General features: G+C 55.8%; 1 protein-coding gene across 1 annotated transcript in view; it reads left to right on the forward strand.

The window, feature by feature from the left end:
• The window catches only part of PXDN (peroxidasin), a 78074-nt gene that overhangs the window by 35839 nt on the left and 17985 nt on the right, over positions 1-24250 (forward strand). The window contains exons 2-10 of the mRNA XM_069495276.1: positions 3914-3985; positions 4880-4951; positions 8531-8602; positions 12385-12456; positions 12791-12862; positions 14098-14267; positions 15677-15794; positions 18271-18440; positions 22958-23230. Of these exons, the coding sequence (XP_069351377.1) occupies positions 3914-3985; positions 4880-4951; positions 8531-8602; positions 12385-12456; positions 12791-12862; positions 14098-14267; positions 15677-15794; positions 18271-18440; positions 22958-23230 (1091 nt within the window). The remainder of the gene's footprint in view (positions 1-3913; positions 3986-4879; positions 4952-8530; positions 8603-12384; positions 12457-12790; positions 12863-14097; positions 14268-15676; positions 15795-18270; positions 18441-22957; positions 23231-24250) is intronic.

Here is a 24250-nt window from a genome sequence, read left to right on the forward strand (position 1 = left end):
TCAATTTTTAAAGTTCAAGGAATTTTTTCCCCAGTTAGGATTTGTAGGAATATTTATTAAGAAAATAATTCCACTTGTCAATAACTGAGCTGTGCACAAATGCCTTATAGGGGGCGAATGGCCCCATGGGCTTGTTCTTTGGGTTTGGGGGTTTTGTCTGCCCTGATGTGGGCAGACGTTGTTTCCAAGTTGGGGGCGGGGGGCGGGGGCGGGGGGCTTGTGTTGTGCACTTGGACTGAAGCCCCGTCTGCTTGGAGAGTCCAGTGTGCCCGTGTCGAACACCAGCTTGTGTCAGTAATGAGGAGGGGGCTCCGGCCAGCAGTGGAGAAAGTGCAGAAGACATGAGCGCGTGTGTGCGCGTGTGCAAGTGTGACTCCCGTGTCTACACACACCCGCACACACTCGGACACACACACTACATGTCTGTGTTGTATCTTCAGACTTTACCTTGCTTCAGAACCACCCGGAGGGCTTGGAAGACCCTGTTGCTGGACCCACCCCCGAGTTTCTGTGTAGACTCGGGGGGGCCTGAACTTGCCACCTGACAAGCCCCCACATGGCACTGCCGCTGAGCTGCGACCCCCGAGACACTGCTCAGGAGAGTCACCCTGTGCTCAGGGGGCACGTACGTACCTGCTGCGCCGTGGCATCCGCACGTGAGAATCCACACACGTGAGAATCCGCACACGTGAGAATCCGCCCCTGCAGTCTGCCGTGTGAATTTGGGGCTCATGTCTGAACCGACCGCTGCCGTCCTCTGTCTGCTCTGTCTTGTCTCTCGGGCGTCTCTGAGCTGGAGGCAGCTGGACCCAAGATGGCTCCGGAGGCCCCAGCCGTGCTGTGTGTGCAGCACAGAGTCTGTGTTTAAATCAGAGATGATGAAGAAATAGTTGCAAAATTAAACGGTTTGAGTCAGGAGAAAACCGCAAGTCTTCACGAGAGGCCAACTCAAGAGGTCTCTGCAGTGATTGGAACAGTGCTTGGTTTCAAGAAACATGGGCCTCTGTGAGGTCAGCTGACCCCAGCACACTTGCGTGATGGTTTTCTGTGGTATCGGACGACATGTTTTAAAAACTACACACGCGTGGATGTCTGCCTGTGTAAACAGGGGGTGTGCAAACCTTTGTGTGCTCTGTGCTCCAGATCGGACAATTTCTAATGTGTTGCTTCCAAGTTCACTTCCCTGTGTGATACGCAATGTGTTAAATCAGTGCAATTTCTCAGGTCTGGGGTTTCAGTTAGGCTTTTTTAATCATGTCATTTTCTGTAATAAAACCCCCCGTTGTTGGAGAGGGTCCCTCTGCTACGTACGCCTCCTCCTTAGTAAAAGGCTTTTTCTGGTCGTCCCGCTGAGCCGGGCGAGGTGGCTCTGTCTGTGGACGGTTGTGAAATAACTTCAGCGTAGACCAGCGCTGTCAGCAGAAATGTGATGGCCCCACATATGTTACTGTAATTTTAATTTTCTTGTAGCTTCATTGGAAAATTAGAAATGGGTTAATTTTAATAATATTTTATTTAACTCTGTACGTCAAACATACATATGTCAGCATGTAATCAGTGTAAAAGTTTATCAGTGGCACATTTAAATTCCATTTGTTGGTATGAAGCCTTTGAGGTCGCTGTGCACCTCTCCCTCCTGGCCACGGGTCGGGAGCCCAGGGCTTTCCGGACCTGACCGGACCAGGCGGCACCTCCCTCTCCACCACCACGGCGGGTCTGGCGGCACCAAGTTTCAGATTTGGGGAAGGATTTGCATGTAATGAATAAGAAAGTCTGGAACTTTTCTTGCAGTCTACTGAGGTTTCATGTTTATGTGGCCAGGTCCTCATCAGTTTGCTTAGTAGCTTCCAGAATGTTCCATCGCCTTCCTCTGTGGTCTGAGCGAGGGTTTGGGAGGGCAACAGGAGTCAAGGAGGAGTGTGTCCCGCGCGTCCCGAGCTCGGCGGGCGCCTGGGTCTTGGCGGCGGGAGCGCAGCAGTCGCGGCGGCGAGCCGGGCCCGGGCGGCTCGTTACCGCGCAGTGGCCGGGAGAGCCCGCGTCCGCGCGTCGCGGGGGGAGACCTGCTCCCCGGCATTTGTAACCTACGCTGAGTCTTAGCCCGTCAGAATTCCTTCCTGATGAATAACTTATCCGTATCTTACATATCGACTGATTCGGCGTTAAAAATCGCCACCCTGGACGCGGCCTTCCCCCGCCTCGGCCTCCCGCTCCGCCTTCCGTCCGCTCCGCCTCGGCCTCCCGCTCCGCCTTCCCTCGGCTCCGCGGGGAAGTAAATTAAAGTCTCATTTATTTGGAAACAAACGCGTCAGTGCGGGAGGAGGGGATTGTGGGGACCCGGAAGGAAGCCGACCAGAGGGGACAGCACCAGAGCACCACGCCCACCTGCCCGTCCCAGGGGTCACGCAGGACCACGCCCACCTGCCCGTCCCAGGGGTCATGCAGGACCACGCCCACCTGCCCGCCCCAGGGGTCACGCAGGACCACGCCCACCTGCCCGCCCCAGGGGTCACGCGGGACCACGCCCACCTGCCCACTCCGGGGGTCACGCGGGACCACGCCCACCTGCCCACTCCGGGGGTCACGCGGGACCACGCCCACCTGCCCACTCCGGGGGTCACGCGGGACCACGCCCACCTCCCGACAGGGGAGCACAGTTAACTTCAGTGACTCACGTGCTTTTTGAGAAGCCTCTTAGCCTTAAACTAGAACCACCTCTGTAAATCCCCGGCAATGGGTAAATTGGCTCAAAACAATCAGGTTCCTTAAAGGAGTGTAAACATTTCAAGAGTTCAGTACGCGTCCTAAGACGCCCCGGTTACCCTATTATAACTTGATTCGTCTGTTCAGGCCTGACCTCCCAATGAGGTCACTTTCTGCTGCCCTGGGGTGGGGACTGCGGCTGTGAGTGTGGGGGCCGTGCAGCCCAGAGCAGTTCCTGGACCGCGAGAGAAGGGGTTGGGCCTGTGAGCAAGGAGGTGTTTTTATAAGACTATTTGATACAGAAAACGGGCTTTCTGTTTATTTTCAAGTGGCTTTCGGACTTGTTGCATTTCTAGTTTTTAATTCTGGATGGACACGGGCCTTCTAAGGAGGGTAAGTGGACGTCTCTGCGAGTCCTCACTTCCTGTCTTGCGCAAACATCTGTGCTGCGCCTGGACTTGTGGGCTGCCCCCCAGGACCTCCCCCAGGGCCTCCCGCCTGCTCTCTGGGCGTCGGCTCCAGGGGAACTGGGACCTCCTGCCTTGGGCCAGTCCCGGGTTCCGTCTGTCGGTCTGGCCTGCTCTCTGACCTCTCCTGGGCTGTTCGGAAAGCATACGTGTTTCGCAGCACGCATTTAACTTAAAATATAACCTGTTTGGAACCATTTGGTTAAAACCCACAGTTAGGTATCCTGTTTTCTCAGTGTGCGTGCTGAATTGGCATGTGGTTTTGAGGCACTATCTACACGTCACTGAAATGACACTGCAGATGGTTAGCTATGAACAGCCCAACGCCAGCGCTTGAGGTTGTTGGAGTGGACGCCAAGGCGTTCGCAGGAGGGCGCAGGTGCTACGGCTCTTCTTGAATATGTGCAGATCTAACCTGTGTTTATTATCCTGAGACTGATGTTAACTTGTGGGTGGGTTGGCCAAAGGTAGGATGTGTAGGTAGTTAATGCAGTGTTTGCCTCCCATAGTGAGTGTTTATATGAATTTCTGTAACGTGGTACTGTCGTTCTGTCATTCAGATCAATGTTTGTGTATTTGTTAGCCTCAACAAAGAGAAGATTTATCCAAGGGGTGACCTGGGTGATTTCATTTTTTAAATGCCACGTAACCATTTTGAAACCGACTGTTGAAGAACAATAGCAAAAGGAGTCGTGATGTTTGTAGATTTTTTTCCACGTATAAATGCATTTCTTCTTCTTTCACAGGGATCTCCGCTTTAACAGAATTAGAGAGATCCAACCTGGAGCCTTCCGGCGGCTGAGAAACTTGAACACACTGTAAGTCGGAAAAAAACATCCGTGCGCTGTTTGCCTGTGGGTGGGTCTGCTGTGCAGGGTCCGCGGCACAGGCGGGTGGGTGAGGAAGAGACGTGCACAGGGGCCGCCGGGCTGTGCACCTGTCCACCTACCTCAGACCGGGGACCATGGGGACAGCCAGGCTCCTGCCTTGTCCTTGTGTAGGTAACCCACCTCTGCCTCCTGGGCCAGGTTGGCCTGTGGCCTGTCACCTCTCGCGTCGCCAGGTTGAGCAGGACGGTGCTTCTGAGCTCAGCATGGACCCTGTCGGGGTCAGGCCATGCGGTCCTGCCCCAGTGCTCAGAGCCCAGGGTGGTCTGAGGGGCCGGCGGGACCAGTGTCCCCGGGGGGCTGCACCAGACCCGGGGCTCTTTATGCCCCGCCAGGTGGGAAGCTGGTTCCTCCTCCTCACTGACAGGATATGTGGCCCAAGTGCAGGGCCATGGGGGGTGGGGACGACCAGCCACCTGTGCAACCTGGAGGGCAGGTGACCTGCCTGCTCTGCACGCCAGGTCCTTGTCTGTGCAGGGACCGTGGCTGGCTCCGGGACCCGCTTAGGGATGCGTCTGCCGAGACATCCCGCCTCCACCTGGGCCCTGGCTGGAGCAGGAGGAAAGTGCAGCCCCTCCTTTGTGCAGGGGAGGAGTTGTTTCTCTGTTGTAGATAAAGGTGGAAAAACAGGGACTATTGCAGACACTATTTGAGCAGACCTGTAACCACAAGGGTTATACACTGAAACTGCTTGTTGCGTTAGTTCAGCATGTATGGCATGTCGATAGTGAACTCTGCAGCTTCATCATGCTATGGCCTCTGCTAAGGCTTCCGTGGTGCTTTGGACTGTGTGTTTCAAATCCTCCCTGATGGTCTGTCTCGTAGGCTCCTCAACAACAACCAGATCCGGAGGATTCCTGGCGGGGCGTTTGAGGACTTGGAGAATTTGAAGTATCTGTAAGTTAACGACCAGTTCTTTAGCCCCAAAGCTTATGTTGTCTATTTTCAGGTTATTTAAATATAGTAACAAAATGTCATACTGTGTATGAATTACCATACACGTATCATCTAAAGAGGCTTTATTTCCAGAAGGTGAGTAAAAGTTTGGCTGAGGTTTCTTTAAATGGGTTCCCATCACTATAAATTAGTGCTACATTATGTGATTTTTAGTATTTGGTTACCAAGCCTTCAGTAAAGGAGGTTAATAAATAAAGTTAAAATGCATAGCCTCTGAGAATCCCCGTGGGAGTAATAGCGATGCTTCTGGCCATGGGAGGTGACGGCGTGTCAGGGTCCGGTGCGGGCAGCTGGCGTGTGCTGTGCAGAGCGTGCTCCAGCGTGGCGGTGGCTGGGCCATCCTGGCGCAGGGACACACAGTGTACCTCACTCATCCCTGCGGAATGTCACCAATTCCTGCAGATTTTCTTGTCTTCCTCCACTTGATTTCACTTGTTATTTTTTTGTAGTTAAATTTTATTCTACTTTAAAAACTTAATTTTAGTTAACTTATTTATTAACATTTGAACTTCCACTTACTGAAGTCAGTTTTACAGTTTAGGAAATGAGCTCCCTGAGAAACACTGGTGGACTGTCCTTCACGGGCTGATTCCAAAGTTGGAAAGGTTAGGAGCACTCGGGCTCCTCCTTGCTCTCGACAGAGCAGATGTGTGTCATGTGCTTTGGGCCAACTGTTCTTACTCTTAGGACTTTGATAACTTTCCAAAGAAAGCCGTTTTTAATTAGGGATTCTTGTCAGTTGTTATTACTGGAGATTTATGTCATAACAGCCTAAACATCTTTTAAGATATGTTGATTTTTTTAGAAAGTCTTGCTAGTGTGTTTGCATTTTCCGAAATAGGTTTTTATTTCAGCTGTATCAGTGGTTCTTAATTACAGAGCTGCCTTTAATTCTGTTTATTAAAATACATTTTCCTCAGTGAAGATATTTGAAAGCATTATATATAAACACGTTTTCTCCGTTATTTTTGGCATACTATGCTAATTTTAAATTCTGTATGAACATTACTAAGCCTGTTCCTCATTCTAAAAATGAGAGACAGGCCTTCTGTTTATTCTTCGAGTTTTTGTTTTTTTACCCTCTTTTTGGACATTTTAAGTACAGGGCAAGTTCTGGAAGAAAGCTTTTGTTTCCTGGAGAGTAGTTGGCTGATACCCAGCGTGAGTGTGTGTGTGAGTGTGTATGTGTGTGTGTGTGTGTGTGTGTGTGTGTTTCTGTCTTATTTTATTTTTTGCTTTTGGTTCTGAGTTACCTAAGAGCAGTGTATCCCGTGCTCTGCACATGTGCTCCACGCTAGGCAGTTTGGGACATTCTGTTTCCCCCGAGACGTCTTTGTTCAGTCCAGGTGTCTCACTGCAACCTCCCCTCTGCTCTGCCACCGTCACACGTGGTGGTGCCCTGGCAGTGGGCACAGGCGTGGGGGACTCAGCAGGCCGGGGGTGCAGGGAGATGGGTCCTGACTCAGCGTCAGGCTGGGGACGCGGGGTGGGGGCGTCTGTGCAGAGAGAGGCCTCGGGTGACCCCTGATCCAGCTGTTGGCCCTTCCTGGCTTCCTGCTCCAAAGTCCTCAGATGCCACCGCTGGGTCCATGTTGATACACACTGATTTAGGAAGCTTTGTAGTAGTATAATTCAAATACTTAGGAATTCTCCTGAAGTTTATCCATTGTTTAGCCTGGTATATTTATTTAGTACCAAAGTATAGTTTTAGAAGTTGAGTAGTTCTTATTTCCTGGAACCCCAGTTACTTGATCCATATTTTCCTAATGATGAAATTAATTATTAATTATTGAGATAGAATTGAGACTCAAAGGATAACTCTATGATGATGTAGAAAATTATAATTTATTATTAGAAGATGATTAATACCCAGCTACTCTTACAAAAACAAATTATGTTCCAATGTCTTTATAAACATACATTCATACATATTAATTTGACTCAATTACTTTATGTGTTCTTTAAAAAGATTCCTTTACTCTATTTTTTTAAAGTGCATGCAAAGTGATGTTCACTTTGACATTTTCGTTCTGTTTCATTAAGAAATGGGCACGAAACCATCCAGACTGGCCTCCTTAAAGCTGATGGCAACGGCTCACGCCTGAACAGAAGTCACGGCGCACCAGGCCGTCTTCCAAGAGCTTTTTACAGATTCGTTTATTTTGCAGAGAAGAAACTGGGCACAGAGAGGTTTATATCTCATTCAAGGTCACACAGGCAGGAAGTGGCAGTTCCAGGATTCCAACCCGTGCAGCGGCAGAAGGACCCACCTGCCAGGCCTCTGCTGGGGGCTCTGGCTGGTCAGCGTTGAGGCGTGTCATCTCCCTGAGGGCCCCTCGGCAAATCTGCACGGAGGGAAGAAGTGAGATCCCCTTAGATGAGTTGTAACGATTAAAGGTAGCAGAGCAGGTCCTATTAAACTGGATCCTGCGCCGAACATTATTAATTAACATGCACTAAAACACTCTGCCCTTCTGTAAATCGCACATGTAATATTATAGGCATTAAGACAAAACACACGATTGTTTAGTGGAAGAGGCAGGTAAAACCCAGCCGCTGAGTGATCGGCTGGAAGGGAAGTTTCCACCTGAAGCGAGTGTAGGAAAGTGTGGATTTGACTCACCTGCCCACCTGCATCAGAGACGAAGCCAGGTGGACCCTTAGAAGGGCTGTGCCGGCGTCTCTGCGTGAGTCAGACGCCCCCTGTGGGCCACAGCATTCCGGGGGCCCCAGAGATCCGCTGCCATAGAGCCGTGTCACCAGGACAGCCGGCTGAACCAAGTCGTGTCTGAGATGCCTGGACCCACCGTGCGCGGCTCTGTGGCTGTCTCGGAAGAGCATTGTTTTTGTGCTCTGACGTCGCACAGACCCCTAGACGAGCGGGTGTGGTCGTGGTCCGACAGAACTCCATCTGTGGACACTGCAGTTTCAATTTCATATACTTTTCATGTGTCGCAAAATAGGATTCCTCTTCTGAAATTTTCAACCATTAAAAATGTAAAAACCTTTCTTAGCTTGCAAGCCGTACAAAAACGGGGTGGGCTGATTACGTGACCCTTCTGGTGTGCCTTGTTCCTGCTGTCTCTGAGGAGGGGACTCGGTGGTGAGCAATCAGGACATGCTCAGTCCCAGGTCCTCCACCCCCGAAGCCCGTCTGGGAGTCGTAGAACTGTGTCAGCGTCAGTTACAGAATCCCAGCACCGATGCACGTCCGTGTTTGTGGGGATGTGGTTTTATTTTCTTCAGGCTCTGAAGCACGTGTGTTGTCAGCAATTACCGGCCGCGGTGCACGAGTCTGAACTACCTGACAACGCGCAGCGATGGTGCGACCTCCCCCGGTGGGGCCCAAGGCTTTGAGCCACCTGAGACGTGCGGGGAGGGCAGCCCCCGACGGTGGGGGGTTCCGTGTGCATCCTCGCACAACCCGCAGCTGAACTGTCTGCACGGGTCGGTGTGGCTCTTCTCCGCCTGAAGCCGTGACCGCGCGTTGTGTGCTAACACTCCCTGTTTCTGTTTCAGCTATTTGTACAAGAATGAGATCCAGGCAATTGACAGGCAAGCGTTTCAGGGACTTGCCTCCTTAGAGCAACTGTAAGTGCCCCCTCCTCGCGCTTCCGTCCCGACGCGCCCGCTCGCTGCCTCTCGCGGGGAGCAGTGGACCCAGATTGCTGTCTGCATGATGCATGTCTGTGCTAGTGGGGTGCAGGGAGCAGGTGCATGACAGGACAGCAGCCGTGGGCCAGGGGTCCCGTCTCCCCACGCACCGGGTACAGACACCTGCTGGGTTCCTTGGGGCGCACCGGGGCCTGCGCCCTGACTCTTGGTGCCGAGAACAGTGAGATCAGCTGAGCGACTCCCTTGTCACAGTTTGAGGGGGCAGAAGTGCAAACAAAGTCAAGCAAGTCAGCTGTCATGGCGGAGGCGCCCAGGCCCCCCGGGAAGATGAGGACGCTGCTTTCGTTGTGCACCGTTTCCGTCTGCAACCAAACACATGCAGTTTAATTTCCTTGATCCCAATGTCATTATTCTGGAGAAAATGCCCACTTTAGTGGGCGTGTGTAGTGTGAAACTGAATGTGCCTTGTTCCTTTGGCCACACGTGAAGTCGGATGTTGATTTCCGGTGGGGAATCCTGGTCTGTTTGCTCAGCCGGTCACGTTCCTCAATGTGAGAGGGTCCAGTTCCTGAGGAGGGAGGTGCAGGTCGTCATGCCGTTTGGGAACACGGATGGAAACAGCTGTTTGTTGTGGTGCCGCGTGGCTTTCTTTGCCAGCGCTGTGAGTTTTCCTGTTTCCTTGGTTGACGGAGCACAGAGCTGTTTTCTGAGGACGTGCGGCAGAGCCGGGAGCGGGCGCACCCCGGAGCCGTGCGCACCCCGGAGCCGTGTGCTGTGGGGCCCCCCGGTGCTTCTGCCTGCACTACTGTGCGTTTGCTCCAGCCAGCACGGCGTTCCGCTGTGCAGGGCACGGATGTTTGGGAAAAGTCATCTATCAGGGCTGTGTAGTCTCTGCTTCACAGAGAGCCAAACACAGAGTTCAATCTTTGCACAGACGCCCCGTGCAGGGAGTTTTCAGAGGAGCAAGTTCTTGCACACGGGGTGTTTTACGCGGTGGGGGAAATGCCGTCGTCACCGCAGACAGCCCTGGGATCCTCCCTGGGGCCGGGGGCGCCCACCTGGCTTCCCGAGGAGGTGAGCTGAGTGTTAGCTCTAAGGAAGAAAGGGGCCAAGTTGAGAGGAGCGAGGGCTGGCCTCTGTGAATGGCCCAGTGGAGTTTCTGCCCGACGGTTCTGGCGGCCGGAGAGCGCCTGGGTCAGTCAGGTGCGAGTGAGCCCAGGGCTGGGTAAGTCAGCGTCTCTGCTGTGAAAGTTTTGGTTTCCTTCCGTGACCGTCTGGGGCACCCAGGGAGGCCCAGCCCTGCTCTGGGGAAGGGCGCTGTCCAGGAAGGAGATGCCCGTGTCCACCACGAGCACGGGTCACACACGCGCAGCAGGGTCTGCAGAGTTCGGTGTGTCTGGGGAGGGGCGGCTCTTGCCGGATCCCTGCCAACTCCGTCCACATCCCAGGGGACCCGGAGATGTGCCTTCTGGGCGGCCCGGGGCCTGCTGAGCCACCTCCCACCTCCTGTCCAGAGAGGCTCCCGTCAGAAAACACTCCTGGCCTGAGTGAGGGGATGTGGATTTGAACTCACCGATGGCCTCAGTGCACGTGGGCGTCACTCGCTGTCTCAGGCCCTCGGTTTCCTCGGCTGTTCAGGGAGGGGCGGACGACACCCAGGCTGCTGGGAGCCGCAGCCTCTCCGGGACCCTGCAAAGCCCTGACAGTGACTTTTCCTGGCGCCTTTCAAGGCAGATGCCCGATTCCGAGCTCGGCCCCTTCCTGGCCGGCTGTGCCATTGGTCTAGGTGGAGGCTTTTAAGAGGAGGCTCTCTGAGGTGGGGCTCGTGTACCCGCTTTTCTCAACCCGGCTGGCTTCACTCCTCCCTCCCGCTGTGCTGGGACTCGTGCCCTGTCTGCCCCGACTGGCTGGGCCCAGGTGAGGCTCCGTGCGGCTCCTGAAGGTCTGTCTGATCCTGTCTCACTGGGACCTTGGAGTCAGACTGAGTCACTCTTGCGACTCTCCTCCTCCTCTCCTGTCCCCCTTCTCGCGCAGGGCTGCTGGGCACAGGCCTGTCCCCGAGCCGGCAGGGAGGGTGGGCGGCGGGTGGAGCTGGCGTCTCAGTAGGGGCCGTAGGCGCCCAGAGACTCCGTGAGGCGGCTGGGTGTTGCCCCGGGAGCTGGCCAGGCAGCATGGGCCACCAGCAGGGGAACCTCGGTGCCCTTTCGGTGACAGTCATCTGGAAAAGTTAATAAAAGTGATCCCTGGGCATGAGGTTTGAAAACACTCCAGTTCCTTTGGTTCATGGCAAAGACGGGTACCTGCGTGTTGGCTCTGTTCCCGTGTCGCTCTCTAGACGTCGTTGGAAACGTACGCTGACTTGACGGGGTCCTTCCCGGAGACCCCCTCTTGCTGTGGCGGGAGGCCCTGCAGAAGCCCACTTAGACGGGGTCCTTCCCGGAGACCCCCCTCTTGTTGTGGCGGGAGGCCCCTGCAGAAGCTCACTTAGACGGGGTCCTTCCCGGAGACCCCCCTCTTGCTGTGGCGGGAGGCCCTGCAGAAGCCCACTTAGACGGAGTCCTTCCCGGAGACCCCCTCTTGCTGTGGCGGGAGGCCCTGCAGAAGCCCACTTAGACGGGGTCCTTCCCGGAGACCCCCCTCTTGCTGTGGCGGGAGGCCCTGCAGAAGCCCACTTAGGCGGGGTCCTTCCCGGAGACCCCCCTCTTGCTGTGGCGGGAGGCCCTGCAGAAGCCCACTTAGACGGAGTCCTTCCCGGAGACCCCCTCTTGCTGTGGCGGGAGGCCCTGCAGAAGCCCACTTAGACGGGGTCCTTCCCGGAGACCCCCTCTTGCTGTGGCGGGAGGCCCCTGCAGAAGCCCACTTAGACGGGGTCCTTCCCGGAGACCCCCTCTTGCTGTGGCGGGAGGCCCTGCAGAAGCCCACTTAGACGGGGTCCTTCCCGGAGACCCCCTCTTGCTGTGGCGGGAGGCCCTGCAGAAGCCCACTTAGACGGGGTCCTTCCCGGAGACCCCCTCTTGCTGTGGCGGGAGGCCCTGCAGAAGCCCACTTAGACGGGGTCCTTCTCGGAGACCCCCTCTTGCTGTGGCGGGAGGCCCTGCAGAAGCCCACTTAGGCGGTGACTTCTGTGGCCTTGAGAGGAAAAGACCCCCCACTGCACAGAGAACGTCAGCAGTCAGGAAAATCAGAAAACAAGTCATAGCAAGAATGTGTAAATGTGGACGTGAGGAGTCACTTACGTGGAAAGAACTAGAAACTCAAGGGACCCTCGATGAAGCAGGCGTCATTCTTACTAACCCAGCGCTTTTTAAAGATCGTTTCTGTAGCTTCTGTGCCTGGCAACACGCTCAGTGTCCAGATAAAGTGCACGTTATCCCCCGGCCACACGCACACGTGCAGGCTGACAGATTGGAGGGCAGGTGCTCGCACACGCGTGTGAGCCGTCAGTGAGATCCACGTACTAATATCTGGAAAGCGGAGGCAGCAGGGCTGGGCGTGGCCGCTCTGCCCCGTGGGCGCGAAGCAGACCCGGCCCGGGACAGACCCAGCCTCGCCCGGCCCGGTCAGTCGCACCGGCGTCTGCGCCCGGTTTCCTGCCGGGCTCGATCTGAGCATCCGTTTGTTTCCGCAGTGTGGGAAGTCGGGGCGTTGCCTGCTGCCGTACGAAATCGAAATGACTTGAATAAGTTTCTGAGCAGACTGGATCTGTACAGGGAAATGAAGTTGCTTAAATTGTGTTCTTCTTTCTGTAAACTCCGTAGCTACCTGCACTTTAATCAGATCGAGACCTTGGACCCAGAGTCGTTTCAGCGTTTACCGAAGCTCGAGAGGCTGTGAGTCGCGTTTCGTTCTCTGCTTTCCCCTCCGGGCCTCGGCCCCGTCTGCTCACGGCTTTGGCAGAGCTGAGGTCGGTGGCCACTACACGCCTCGCCTGCCAGCTGCGAAGCGGGATTTATGATCTTTTTATTTGGGAACGGTGATAAAACATGGGGAATCCAGTTTTTTTCTGGACTACACAATATTCTCAAATTCATTTGTATTAAATAAATGTAATCACTGAGATTTTTTTGGAAGGTGACGTATTTGACTAGTTATGTTCTTTTGTACACATTTAAGAAGTATTTAAAAGGCTTCTGATATAGTATTATCATAATGTCTCTTTCACAGGTTTTTACACAACAACCGGATCACACATTTAGTTCCGGGGACGTTCAGTCACTTGGAGTCTATGAAGAGACTGTGAGTACCCGGCGTCCGTGCTGCCTTCCACAAAGCCGCGTTCGTCCCTGTGTTTTCCGTCCCCCTGGGTCCTGTGCAGGTTTTGACAGTGGGGACGTGCATGACGCGTGTGCATGCGTGTGGAGTGTGCAGACGTGTGCGGGAGAAGGCAGGCGGCTCAGGGAGGTGGCAGGAAGCTGACCCTGTGATGGGCCAGGGAGACATTCTTACAAATCGTCTTTAAATTCCAATCGAGTTTCAATTCCATGCATGTCGCTGTTGAAAGTAAAACCAGGTGGCACACGCCTCCCCGTGCCCGTCCCCAGTTCATACGTGTTACCCCATGGTCCTGCGTGGCCTTCTGCAGGGGCCGCGGGGTCTGGCGCCAGGCAGGTGCTGGGTGCCCAGCGCAAGTCACAGACCCCGCCCACCTCGCGGCCGCCTCACCTGAGCACGAGGTGCAGCCGAGTGGTCCTGTCTGCACCAGACGCTGCCTGTGCCCACCAGGGAGAGGGCAGACCGGCCACAGGGCCAGTTGTGTGCCCTTGTCCCCTCCAGGCTGACGTCCTGGGGGAACACAGATGGGAGGCATGTCACCCCCACCCCGAGGCCATCTTTGGGCCTTGTGAGTGTTAACTTAGCGAGGGTCTCGCCCACTGCCCCAAAGCTCTGTGATCCGGGTGAGGCCTGGCCCCAGGCCCCCGCAGGGAGCAGACACGGTGTGGCCTCCCGGGGTGTGGCCTCCCGGGGTGTGGCCGTGAGCCCCTGCAGGGGACAGGCTGCCCCGCACTTGCCCTGCAGCCAGTGCTCCTGCCGGGAACCCTCCCCCCCATGCAGCGGTCCCCAGGGTGCACGGGGTCCAGCTGTGTCCCCTCGCTGGGACCAGGCCCGCCGGGCGCCCAGGACACTCTTGCCAGCAGCTTCCCAGGATGGCTGGGTCCCCACAGGGCGCAGGCGTCAGCCCAGCCGGGGCTGCAGCACCCGGTGCTAAAATGCGCTGGGTTCCACGAGAGCGCGTAACCGCGGCGGGTCGCAGCTGTGGTTACTATTGAGCTGCTGATTTTCTGTAAACGGCCCCCACCTGTCTCCTTCTGGAACTTTCCTGACTCGAGCAGCGGTTGAGGCTTGATACCTGCAGCGTCTGCCTGCTCGTGAGGACCAGCCCTGGTGGCCGCGTCGGGCTGGATGGAGGGGCCAGGTGACAGCCCTCGTCCCCCGGCTCCCGGGTCACACCGGCCGCCTCTGCCCTCCCGCAGGCGGCTGGACTCGAATGCGCTGCACTGTGACTGCGAGGTCCTGTGGCTGGCGGACTTGCTGAAGACCTACGCGCAGTCCGGGAACGCGCAGGCCGCCGCCACCTGCGAGTACCCCCGGCGCATCCAGGGCCGGTCCGTGGCCACCGTCACCCCCGAAGAGCTGGACTGTGGTGAGTGAGCCTGGCCCCCCGCAAGGCCAGGGGCCCCCACGGGGTCGGGTGGCGCCTGCGAGGTCAGTGGCCGCACCGTGGTTGGGAGGCTCAGGGGCCCGTGTGTCCCCAGCTCTGGGGAGCTCCGTCCAGAGCCCCTGCGGCCCCGGGAGGTCTCTGGCGGCTGCGAAGGTTCCCCTGAGCCGGCGCGTCCTGGCTGCCCCCCGAGACTCAGCCCACGGCCTCCGCAGCAGAGTTGCCGAGGTCGGGCTTCTGCGGTCCCGCCACACTGTCGCTCCTTCCCGAGGTTTGCGACACTTCCCTGAGGTGTTTTCCACGTACTGCACAGCCCACCCCGAGTGGGCACACCTGGCGGGTTTGGGGGATTCGGAGCTGCGCAGCCTCAGTACTGACGACCTGGTGCCAGCCGTGCTTTTCTGACGGTGGGATCCAGGGACTCAGGAAGTGTCACGATGGGGCCTGTGCTCTGGAAAGTTCTTTCTGGCAGTCCGGGGGGACAGTGAGATCCCCACGGTGATGGAAGGGGCGGGGCTGACGCCTGAGCTGCTGGGGGGCACGGAGAGGGTTTGCACAGGGGACAGGAGCCGCCGCGTTGGCCAAGCCCACGTTGACTTGAGGGTCTGTCCTGTGGCCGCTGGGTGGGGCCAGCGGTGCTGGCGCAGTGAGACGTCAGGCGCAGTGCCCACGCACACACATGGGACACGGGTGAGCACGCCAGGGACTGGCAGAGAAGGGTGCAGGCGGCTCCTGCTCCTGGGCCCCAGCGACTCCCACACCCGCCTGGCGCTCGTGGCGGAGCCGCAGCCCTCAGGGGTCTTGGCAGCGGCAGAGGGGCTGGCAGGCGGGGGCAGGGGAGGGGACTGCCGGGACACCCGGGGGGCAGGCGGGGGCAGGGAGAGCAGCCCTCCCCCGTCACCAGGGCAGGGAGGTGGGGGGAGGGTGCCGGGACACCCGTGGGGCAGGTGGGAGCCGCCGTGCCAGCTTTGGTGCCCAGCACCTGCCTGTGCTGTGGGAGATCTATTCTTTCCGGGTTTCTTTAGCCGAAAAGTATTATCTGGTTCTTTAATTCACTGAAAATAGTCGACTGTGGAGTGTCACTCCACACAGTTCTTTCCATGCTTGACCTGCCCCGAGTGGCCGCTCGCCCGCTGCTGTCTGGAGCCCCCTCCGTGCCGGGGCCTCCGGTTCTCAGCGCCGTGTCTCTGAGCTGCTCACGCAGTGTGAGGTCCGTGCTGCGACGGGTCTCTGCGGAGAAGCCGGCCTGTCCCTTCCGTGGGGCGTGTTCGTGGCGGAGGGCGTGCTCGGGCTGCATGGTTTGCTCTAGAACATACAGGACCTGCTGGGGTCTGTGTGTAACTTCACCTCGTGGTTCTAGACTGAGAAAGGTTCTGTTTCCTTGCTGGGCACAGAAAGGCCCCGGATCACGTCCGAGCCCCAGGATGCAGATGTCACCTCAGGGAACACGGTCTACTTCACCTGCAGAGCCGAAGGCAACCCCAAGCCCGAGATCATCTGGCTGCGAAACAAGTAAGTTGGGGTTCAGTGGAAACGCCTCTTGGGGTCGCGCTGGGCTGCCTGTCACCACCCTCCGGACACGCAGGGACGGTGGGAGCCACGGAAGCGGCACCTTTTCTGGTCTTACGTGGCAGGCGGGGAAGTCTCGTGGCCAGAGCGTCAGGGAGGGCTCCTGGTCTCACGCCGCCTTCCTCGGTGGCCGGGCGGCCTCGGGTCTGCAGCGCAGTGGCGTGTGCTGCCCGGCAGCCAGTCACTCCCCTCCCTGCCGGTTCTGCTGGTTCTTCCCCGCCTGTCCTCATCCCTGTGACCTCAGAGGACTTGTTCTGGCCAGAGGATTCTGGCTTCTGGCCCTTGGCACTAGCAGGCTGTGGCCTGGGGCACAGTGACCGGACCTGACTAGGTGCGAGGGGCCCTGACCTCTGCTGGGGTGGTGTCCTCAGGGGGCCCTGAGGGGCAGGTCGCTGGAAGGCTCCAGGGCCGGGTCCCCCAGGGCTCCGGGGTCAGTTCTCTGAGGGTCATCTAAGTTGAAGTGCAGCACTTCCCAGCTCATCCTTTGAAATGAATCCTTGTAAGGAACCGTTGAGGGGAAACTGCGCGTGGTGGCTCCCCAGTGCGCACACGGGCACGGCAGGGTGCGCACACGGGCACGGCAGGGTGCGCACACGGGCACGGCAGGGTGCGCACACGGGTGGAGATGGTCACCGTAGACCGGGCTCCGGCATGTCCGCATCGCGCTCTGGCTGCGTTTGGCCGTGAGGGAGGAGAGAGCCGCTCCAGAGGTCCCAGCCCAGCGGTGCTCAGGGCCAGACGGTGCCATCGTGACTGAGTCATGGTCCCTGCAGACAGGGGCCGACCTCAGCAACAAACAAGGCTTTGCTCCGGGTGGAGCGGTCTGTGCACAGCTGAGCACCAGGCCATCGGGCACAGAATCAGATGTGTTCACACTCAGGAACTTAGGAAAACACAGGAAGTTGGTTCTGGGCCTAGACTGCGTCACCCTCATAACCCTGAGGTCACTTCGGCCTTGGGCCCAGTGCCCGGGGGGACGAGGTAAGACGCTTCCTGCTCCTTAGAGCCTCCCGCCTGGGAGTGCTCCAGAGTTGGCAGGATGTGAAATCCAGAGTAGAGCCGCAGGGATTCTGAAGGGTGCATTTAAAGGCAGAGGGGCATGGAGCGGGCGCAGATCCTTCACACTGCATTTTATAAAAATTGATGCTGAAAGTTAAAATCTGTCAGCCAAGTGTGAGAGAGCCAGAGTCAAAGCCCTGGGCGTGGGGCTGGGCTCTGCCGCACACCCACTGCGCCTGGGCTGGCACCTCACCTGCCGGCCGCCATCACCTGCCCGCCTGCCCCACCTGCGGGTGCCCCCATGTTCCTGGGGGCGGGGATGGGGCCACATCAGAAAGGTCCCATTTGTGGGTCCTGGGCTGACTGCAGTGTCCATCCAGCTGTAACTGTAGCCCATCCCCGGGGCCTGAGGACAGACTTCGCTCTGGGCGGGTCCATGCCAGGCAGGGGAGAGTGTGCAGAAGGTGTGTGGGGAGAGGGCGGGTGCGGGTCAGGTTTGAGAGCGTCCTAGGTGTTCCGGAGCACCCTGCAGGTTTCCTGAGCGCTGTCTCGGGGAAAAGCTTTCAAACAACACTGGCGTTGCTCCTTCTGCACAAACAACCGGGCACATACTGGGCTCTGGCTGTGAGGAAACAGGCAGAGCCGTGCGCGGCACTCAAGGGGTTAACCTGTGAGCTACGGCAAGGACCCGTCACGTCAGAGGACCTCGTCTGCCTGATGCTCTCGCAGCACAGGGTCCCTCTGGGTCTCTCCAGGTTCCCAGAGGCTCACGCCTGCCCTGTGACCTCCACAGTGTCGGAGCCCACCTGCCTCCTCCCCACCTGCTTCTGAGGGGAGGAGCCAGAGCAGAGTCACAGGTGGGGGCCCTGGTGGGGCCGAGCACAGGGCGGGGGTGTCGCAGCCTTTCGGGGCTGTGCGAGAGGTCATCATTGCTGGAGGCCAACCGAGTCACACAGAGGATAAAGAGAATAATGTCCTTCACTGTCCCTGTGCCCACAACGGGCTCCGTGGACTCATGGTATTTCCCAGAAGGGAAGCTACCCGCAGCTTGTAGGCATTGATTTTTAAAAGACAGATGTGGTTTTTGCTGTTAGTGACGTAAAGATATATTTCACCCCTAAATGTTTCCTTTAAGTTTTTCCCACTGTGTCCGTTTCTCCTCATTGGGAATTGGGACCACTTAGCACGCCCAGGTGGCTCGGACGTGCGGGCAACAAAAGGAAACGTGTGTGAGCTGCAGATGCCCGTGCTGGGCGCCTGTCGGAAATGCCGGCTGCTCTTGGGAAAGCGGATGCCTGGAGGAGGGTGTCAGGCTGCCTGGGACGTGCGCGTGCTCTCCCTGCGGGAGGAGCCGTCCTCGGGTGGGCGCGGCCTTTCCTTGTGCTTTAAACTTCTGAGTGAGCCGGTTCTGTCTCCGCAGCAACGAGCTGAGCATGACGACAGATTCCCGCCTAAACCTGCTGGACGACGGGACCCTGATGATCCAAAACACGCAGGAGACCGACCAGGGCATCTACCAGTGCATGGCGAAGAACGTGGCCGGGGAGGTGAAGACGCAGGAGGTGACCCTCAGGTACTTTGGGTCTACAGGTACGTGAGGAGTTCCAAGAGGCTTCCCTTCATAGTTGTCCCTTGCCGTCACCTCCGTCCCTTCCTTGCACCCTGACTTGGTAAAATAAGAACAGGGTCGGCCCCAGAGGCCCAGGGTCGTGGGAGATTCGTGGGTGTTGCTGTGGGCTGCAGCCGGCCACTAACCTGGGACACAGTCGAGGCTGCCAGGCAGCGAGCCCGGCTGTCCAGAGGGGCCTTAGGAAGGCGCGGGACTGAGCCGCGGCCACCTGAGGGGCCACGGCACAGCTACGGCCCATCCTCACCATTTGTGGTGAAGTCTCTGTTTTGCCAAGGGCTTTGGTCGTTTTGAAAACAGCCCCAAAATGTAGATTTTTATGCAAAATTTCTATGTTTATAATATAGGCGCCTAATTTTAAAAAAATTAAAAGGACTGTCCCAGCCACATCCAGCATAGCTGTGGCCTCTGATCCAGCTGGGTCTGGCCAGGCTGCAAACTTCGCTCTCGTCCCTCTGTCTTATGCACGGCCCGGGTTCGGGAGAGGCCCGGGCCCTTGGGGAGGAGCACTGCGGAGGGGTCTGTGCCCACCGCCTCCCGGGAGGGCAGTGCTGCCTCTGTGGCGCGTCTGCCTGCCCACCATGCGGAGGGCCGGAGCGGGAGCCGGGCCCAGGGCAGTCCACGCATCATTCTGGGGCCGTTTCCCTGGAATTTCATATTTCAGGCCGTCATAGTTATAAAACCTGTTGGACGGCAGCGTGAGTGGTCTCGTGTTTGTTTCCATGTTTAGGTTCTCAGCTCTTTAAAAACTGGTGTGGCCTTTGCATCACTTGTCACTAAGTACATTCCCACATAGGTACAGGGAATGTTTAGCAATGAGTGAGGTTTCGTGGCTTCCGAATTTAGTTCAAAGAGAAACAAAAGGAACACTTCCCTGCCGAATCAAAGCCGTCAGTCAAACGGCTCTCGGCAGGGTTAGCACAAGGCTTGCAGCGTCTTTCCCAAGTCGGGCTGCGTGAACCCGCGCAGAGAAGATGAGACATGGCTGCTGTCCTGGAGGAGCACGCGCTCTGTCTGTGTGGAGTGAAACAGCCACAGAACAGGCCTGAGTTACATGTTAACAATGCTGTATGTGCGTGTTAGAGCTGCGGTCCCCGGCCCTGGACCAAGCTCAGTATGGCACGTGGCCTGTTAGGAACCGGCCGCACATCACCGCCTGAGCTTACACCCCCGACCCCTGGTCCGTGGAAAAACTGTCTTCCATGAAACCATTCCCTGGTGTTGAAAAGGTCGGGGGCAGCTGCATTATAGAACAAAGGGGACTAACGATAGATTGTGAAAAATGAACTTATTTAGGAGAGTTGCTAGGTTAGGTTAATTCATTATTGGACGGGAATAGTTGGCCAGCTGTTTAGGGCCTGAAAGCTCCAAATTTAACCCCTGGATCTGAATTTTTGTGTTTTTCTCAAGAACAGCAGGCTTATGTGATACACTAGTGTGAGCGGGTTGGTGTAGCTAAGACACACGGGGAGGGTCTCCCACTATCACCACGGCGTGAGGGAGCCCCGTGGCCTGGGCCGGGGCAGCGCTCCACACCCTGCCGGTCACTCCTGGGTTTATGAACTAAGGGTATCTTCTTACATTTTTAAATGATTGAAACTCTTCAAAGAGGAATAACATTTCACAACACAGGACAGCTATATAAAATTCAAATTTCAGTGTCTGTAAATTAAGTTTTATTGGAACCTAACCACACTTTGACGTGCTGTCTGTGGCTGCATTTACACTCCTGTGGCCGAGCTGAGGGGCGGCAACAAGGCTGTGCGGCCTTCAGAGCTGAGAGCATGTGTTATGTGGCCTTTGTGGGAAGAGTTGCCAGCCCTGTCTCAGGATGGTAGTAATCTGTTGTCATAGTAATAGAGTGACTTGTAGGTAGTTTGGCCACAAAGGGCTAAATTACACTCTCTGTTTGTCTGTCTGTCTGTGTCAAAGCTCTGTTACTAGGGGCACAAGGGGTTCCAATTTTTATCTTCCTGGTGGATTAAATCTTTGATCATTAACACTTCCATTTTTGTCAGTGCTGTATTTTAAAAAATTCAGACTGACATTTTCATAAAGCGAGTCCATTTACACTGATTGTAGTTCCCAGTGTTTGTAAATTGTACTTCTTATTTTGAAGTGTTTGTCCAAATTTTCCTGTGTTTCTTGCCTTATTCTGAAGTGATTATTTTCATCTTTCACTTCCAACTCCTAGTTTGGAAATTACGTGCTCTACTTCCATTCTTCTAGGGGTTATCCTAGAAAATTTAAGTGTGTTCTCACATTGCCAGAGTCTAAGTTGTTATGACATTAACCTCCAACATGCAATCACCCCCTTAGCTGTGTGCTGGGTTCTGGTTTTAGCCTGTTGCTGCTGCCTCCTCCCTTCAGTGTGGTCCACGTGGTCCATGTGGCTCTCACGTCCTTGGCTCTTTCTGTGTCATCGTAGCTCCCTGTGGGTGACTTTCCCACTGCCTGCTGCAGGGGATCGGGCCGCAAACCGTGTGAGTGTAGTCCGTGTTAGGTTTAACTGAGGTTTGTCTCTCCCTCTGTGTGGCAATCCCCTCGGCGGGGTAGGCAGGTGTGACTTTCTTTCCGGTTCCTTCTCTCACTGAGGGCACTTTGGGGACCCGGCTGCCCTGTTTGACCCCCCTCCCTGGCCTTTCCCTTCTCTTGTGTGTCTCTGAGGCTCCTTAAAGCCAAATTTAAGTTGCAAAGTTCTGCAGACGACCTTGGTGTTTTTCTCACCCCGTGCGTAGCTTTGGCTTCCACTTTGCCATTCCGGTAGAAACACCAGTACTAAGTGTTATTTCTGGATTGTTATAGTTTATGGTTGCGTAGACACCTGATCAGTGTAGCCCAAATGTTAACAAATGCAAGAGGGCGGACGGTGTCCCTCTGACTTCCTCTGCCCCCCACCTGACTCCTCCTCCATGCCCAGCCCCGGAACACCCAGTCTCTCCATCCTCCCACGGAGACACAGGCCCGGGCCCGCAGGGGGGTTTCTTACGTGCCACGTCTTAGAATATTTCCAGTCTTTCACTTCAGGACATGAGTTTTCCTAGCTGCATAGAACTCCGTTGTCCAGACGTACCACAGTTTATAGTATGTAACAAGTTCCCCTTGGCAGTACGTTTGGGGTTTTCCCAAACCCGTAGCCATCACGGGTCCATACCCTTTATTCTAAAGCCTTTGGGTGAGATGTTGTCTGTAGTTCAGAAACTTGGGAAAGTTTGTAGACAGTGACGTGACGCGTAATCCCCGTGACGACTGTGTGTCTGCGGAGTCCCCACCGGCGCCTGTAATCAGGGCACCAGCGTCCCCCGGCAAGGAGAGGTCCAGTGCCTGGGATCAGGGGACTCCAGGTAGCCTCGTGCTGCAAAGATCCAATTTTGAAAGCAAGCAGGTTACAAAAAAATTCCAATTTGGGGAGCTTTTAGGACTCCAAAATGTTGGATAAGGATTGTTGGCTCAAAGACATAACATGACAAAAGCGAAACCAATACAAATTTCTTTGTACCCATGTCATTTTACATGCTTGCAAAATATCTATGGGTGAAATTCCTAGCAGGGTAATCTGGGTGAAGCGTGTGCAGATCTTTAGTCTTGGTGCCCACGGCTGCATCTCCCCAAGTGGGGGCCGAGCTGACACGTGAGGGTTCTGTCCCCACGAAGTCACCCATGAAACACGCCAGTGAGTGGATTTTTGCCCTAGATTTAGAGCTGAAATATGTTATCTCAGTGTAGTTTTATTCTGCATTTCTCTTTTTGCGAGTGAAATTAAATTTTATATGTTCTAAATACACTTTACAAACAATATTTTTCGCCAGTGAGAACTAGGGAAGCTTATTAACAAGATTGGCATGATGTGTGTAGTATGAACTAAAGTAAGGATCTCTGGAGTCCGGCACGTGTTTAATGAAAGGAACCAGCTCTCACCACTCGAGCTGCCTGCCCACCGGTGCCTGCGTTTTGTTTGGCCTGAGGCTTTGAGCCGTTTTTATCGTGTGCACTTTTTATTTTTTTTTTTTTATTTTTTTTTTTTTTGAGACAGAGTCTCACTTTGTTGCCCAGGCTAGAGTGAGTGCCGTGGCGTCAGCCTAGCTCACAGCAACCTCAAACTCCTGGGCTCAAGCGATCCTCCTGCCTCAGCCTCCCGAGTAGCTGGGACTACAGGCATGCGCCACTATGCCCGGCTAATTTTTCTATATATATTTTTAGTTGTCCATATAATTTCTTTCTATTTTTAGTAGAGATGGGGTCTCGCTCTTGCTCAGGCTGGTCTCGAACTCCTGACCTTGAGTGATCCACCCGCCTCGGCCTCCCACGTGTGCACTTTTTAAAAAAAAAAAAAAAACAAGAAAGAATGCCATTAAATGTTGGTAGTGTTGCGCATTTTGGAGGTCGAAATAGAATGAGTAGCCTGAACGTAGATAAAATCAAGCAAAAACTGTGTCAAACTGGGAGAAATTAATTGAGGATTTTTGTTTGATTGTGACAGCTCGACCCACTTTTGTAATCCAGCCACAGAACACGGAGGTGCTGGTCGGGGAGAGCGTCACCCTGGAGTGCAGCGCCACGGGGCACCCGCCACCGCGGATCTCGTGGACGCGAGGGGACGGGAGCCCCTTGCCAGTGGACCCACGCGTGAACATCACCCCCTCTGGCGGCCTTTATATACAAAACGTCGTCCAGGGCGACAGCGGGGAGTACACATGCTTTGCGTCCAACAGCGTGGAGAGCGTGCACGCCACCGCCTTCATCATCGTGCAGGGTAAGCGTCCGCCGCAGCACTGGGGCCACGTGGTTTGGCTCCGTCCTCCCTGGTCCCCCTGGCCGGCGTCTGCTGCGTGAGGCTCTCGGCAGCCTCTGTCCTGTCCGCTCGGCCCACTGAACTGACCCGTGGCCCTCGGCACCACTGGATGCTGACGTACAGTCGGCCGTGGGTTGGTTTTGGAACAGAAACCTCAGGAGGACACCTGGCGTGTGGCTGCGCTGACCACACGCCTCCAGCACCTGGCCCATAGCAGTGTCTGTGCATGAGTGAGCATGTGTGTGCACATGTGTGGGAGTGCATATGTGTGTGCATGTACAAGTGCGAGTGTGTGTGAGTGCATGTGTGTGTATGAGTGCGTGTGTGAGAGTGCGTGTGTGAGTGCATGTGTGTGAGTACATGCGTGTGAGTGCATGTGTGTGTATGAGTGCGTGTGTGAGTACATACGTGTGAGTGCGTGTGTGAGTGCATGTGTGAGTACATGTGTGTGAGTGCATGTGTGAGTACATGCGTGAATGTGTGTGTGTGCGTGCGTGTGAGTGCGTGAGTACATGTGTGAGTGCGTGCAGGTGTGCCGCAGTTAATCCACACACCTTGAGGACAGCTGTGGACGCTCCCCCAGGGTCGGTGTTGGAGTGGGGCCCTGGGAAGATCTGTAGTTCTGCACCCCCTGCCCTGACGTCCACGTGGCTTCATTGTAACGTGCATGTGCGTTGGGGAACAAGACAGACGTGCACAGCAGACAGAAATCCCGTCCCCGCTCATCTCCACCCGTCCCCGCCTCCCTGACAGGTGGCTGTGAATCCAGCTGCCCGGTCCCTGCAGGTGCCACCGCGCAGCAGCCGCATTGCGCGGTTTCCCTGCTCTGTGCGGTGGTGACGACAGAAGTGGAATCACACTGGATGTGCGTGTTCCACGTGTGCTTTTCTATCCCAGCGATAACTCCCATTGCTCTGGGCGATGGCACCAGCTGGCAGTTTTTAACCATCTGCAGATGTTCAGGTCGAGGAATGAGATGAT

Source organism: Eulemur rufifrons, chromosome 19 (assembly GCF_041146395.1).
Source record: "Eulemur rufifrons isolate Redbay chromosome 19, OSU_ERuf_1, whole genome shotgun sequence".
Taxonomy (NCBI): domain Eukaryota; kingdom Metazoa; phylum Chordata; class Mammalia; order Primates; family Lemuridae; genus Eulemur; species Eulemur rufifrons.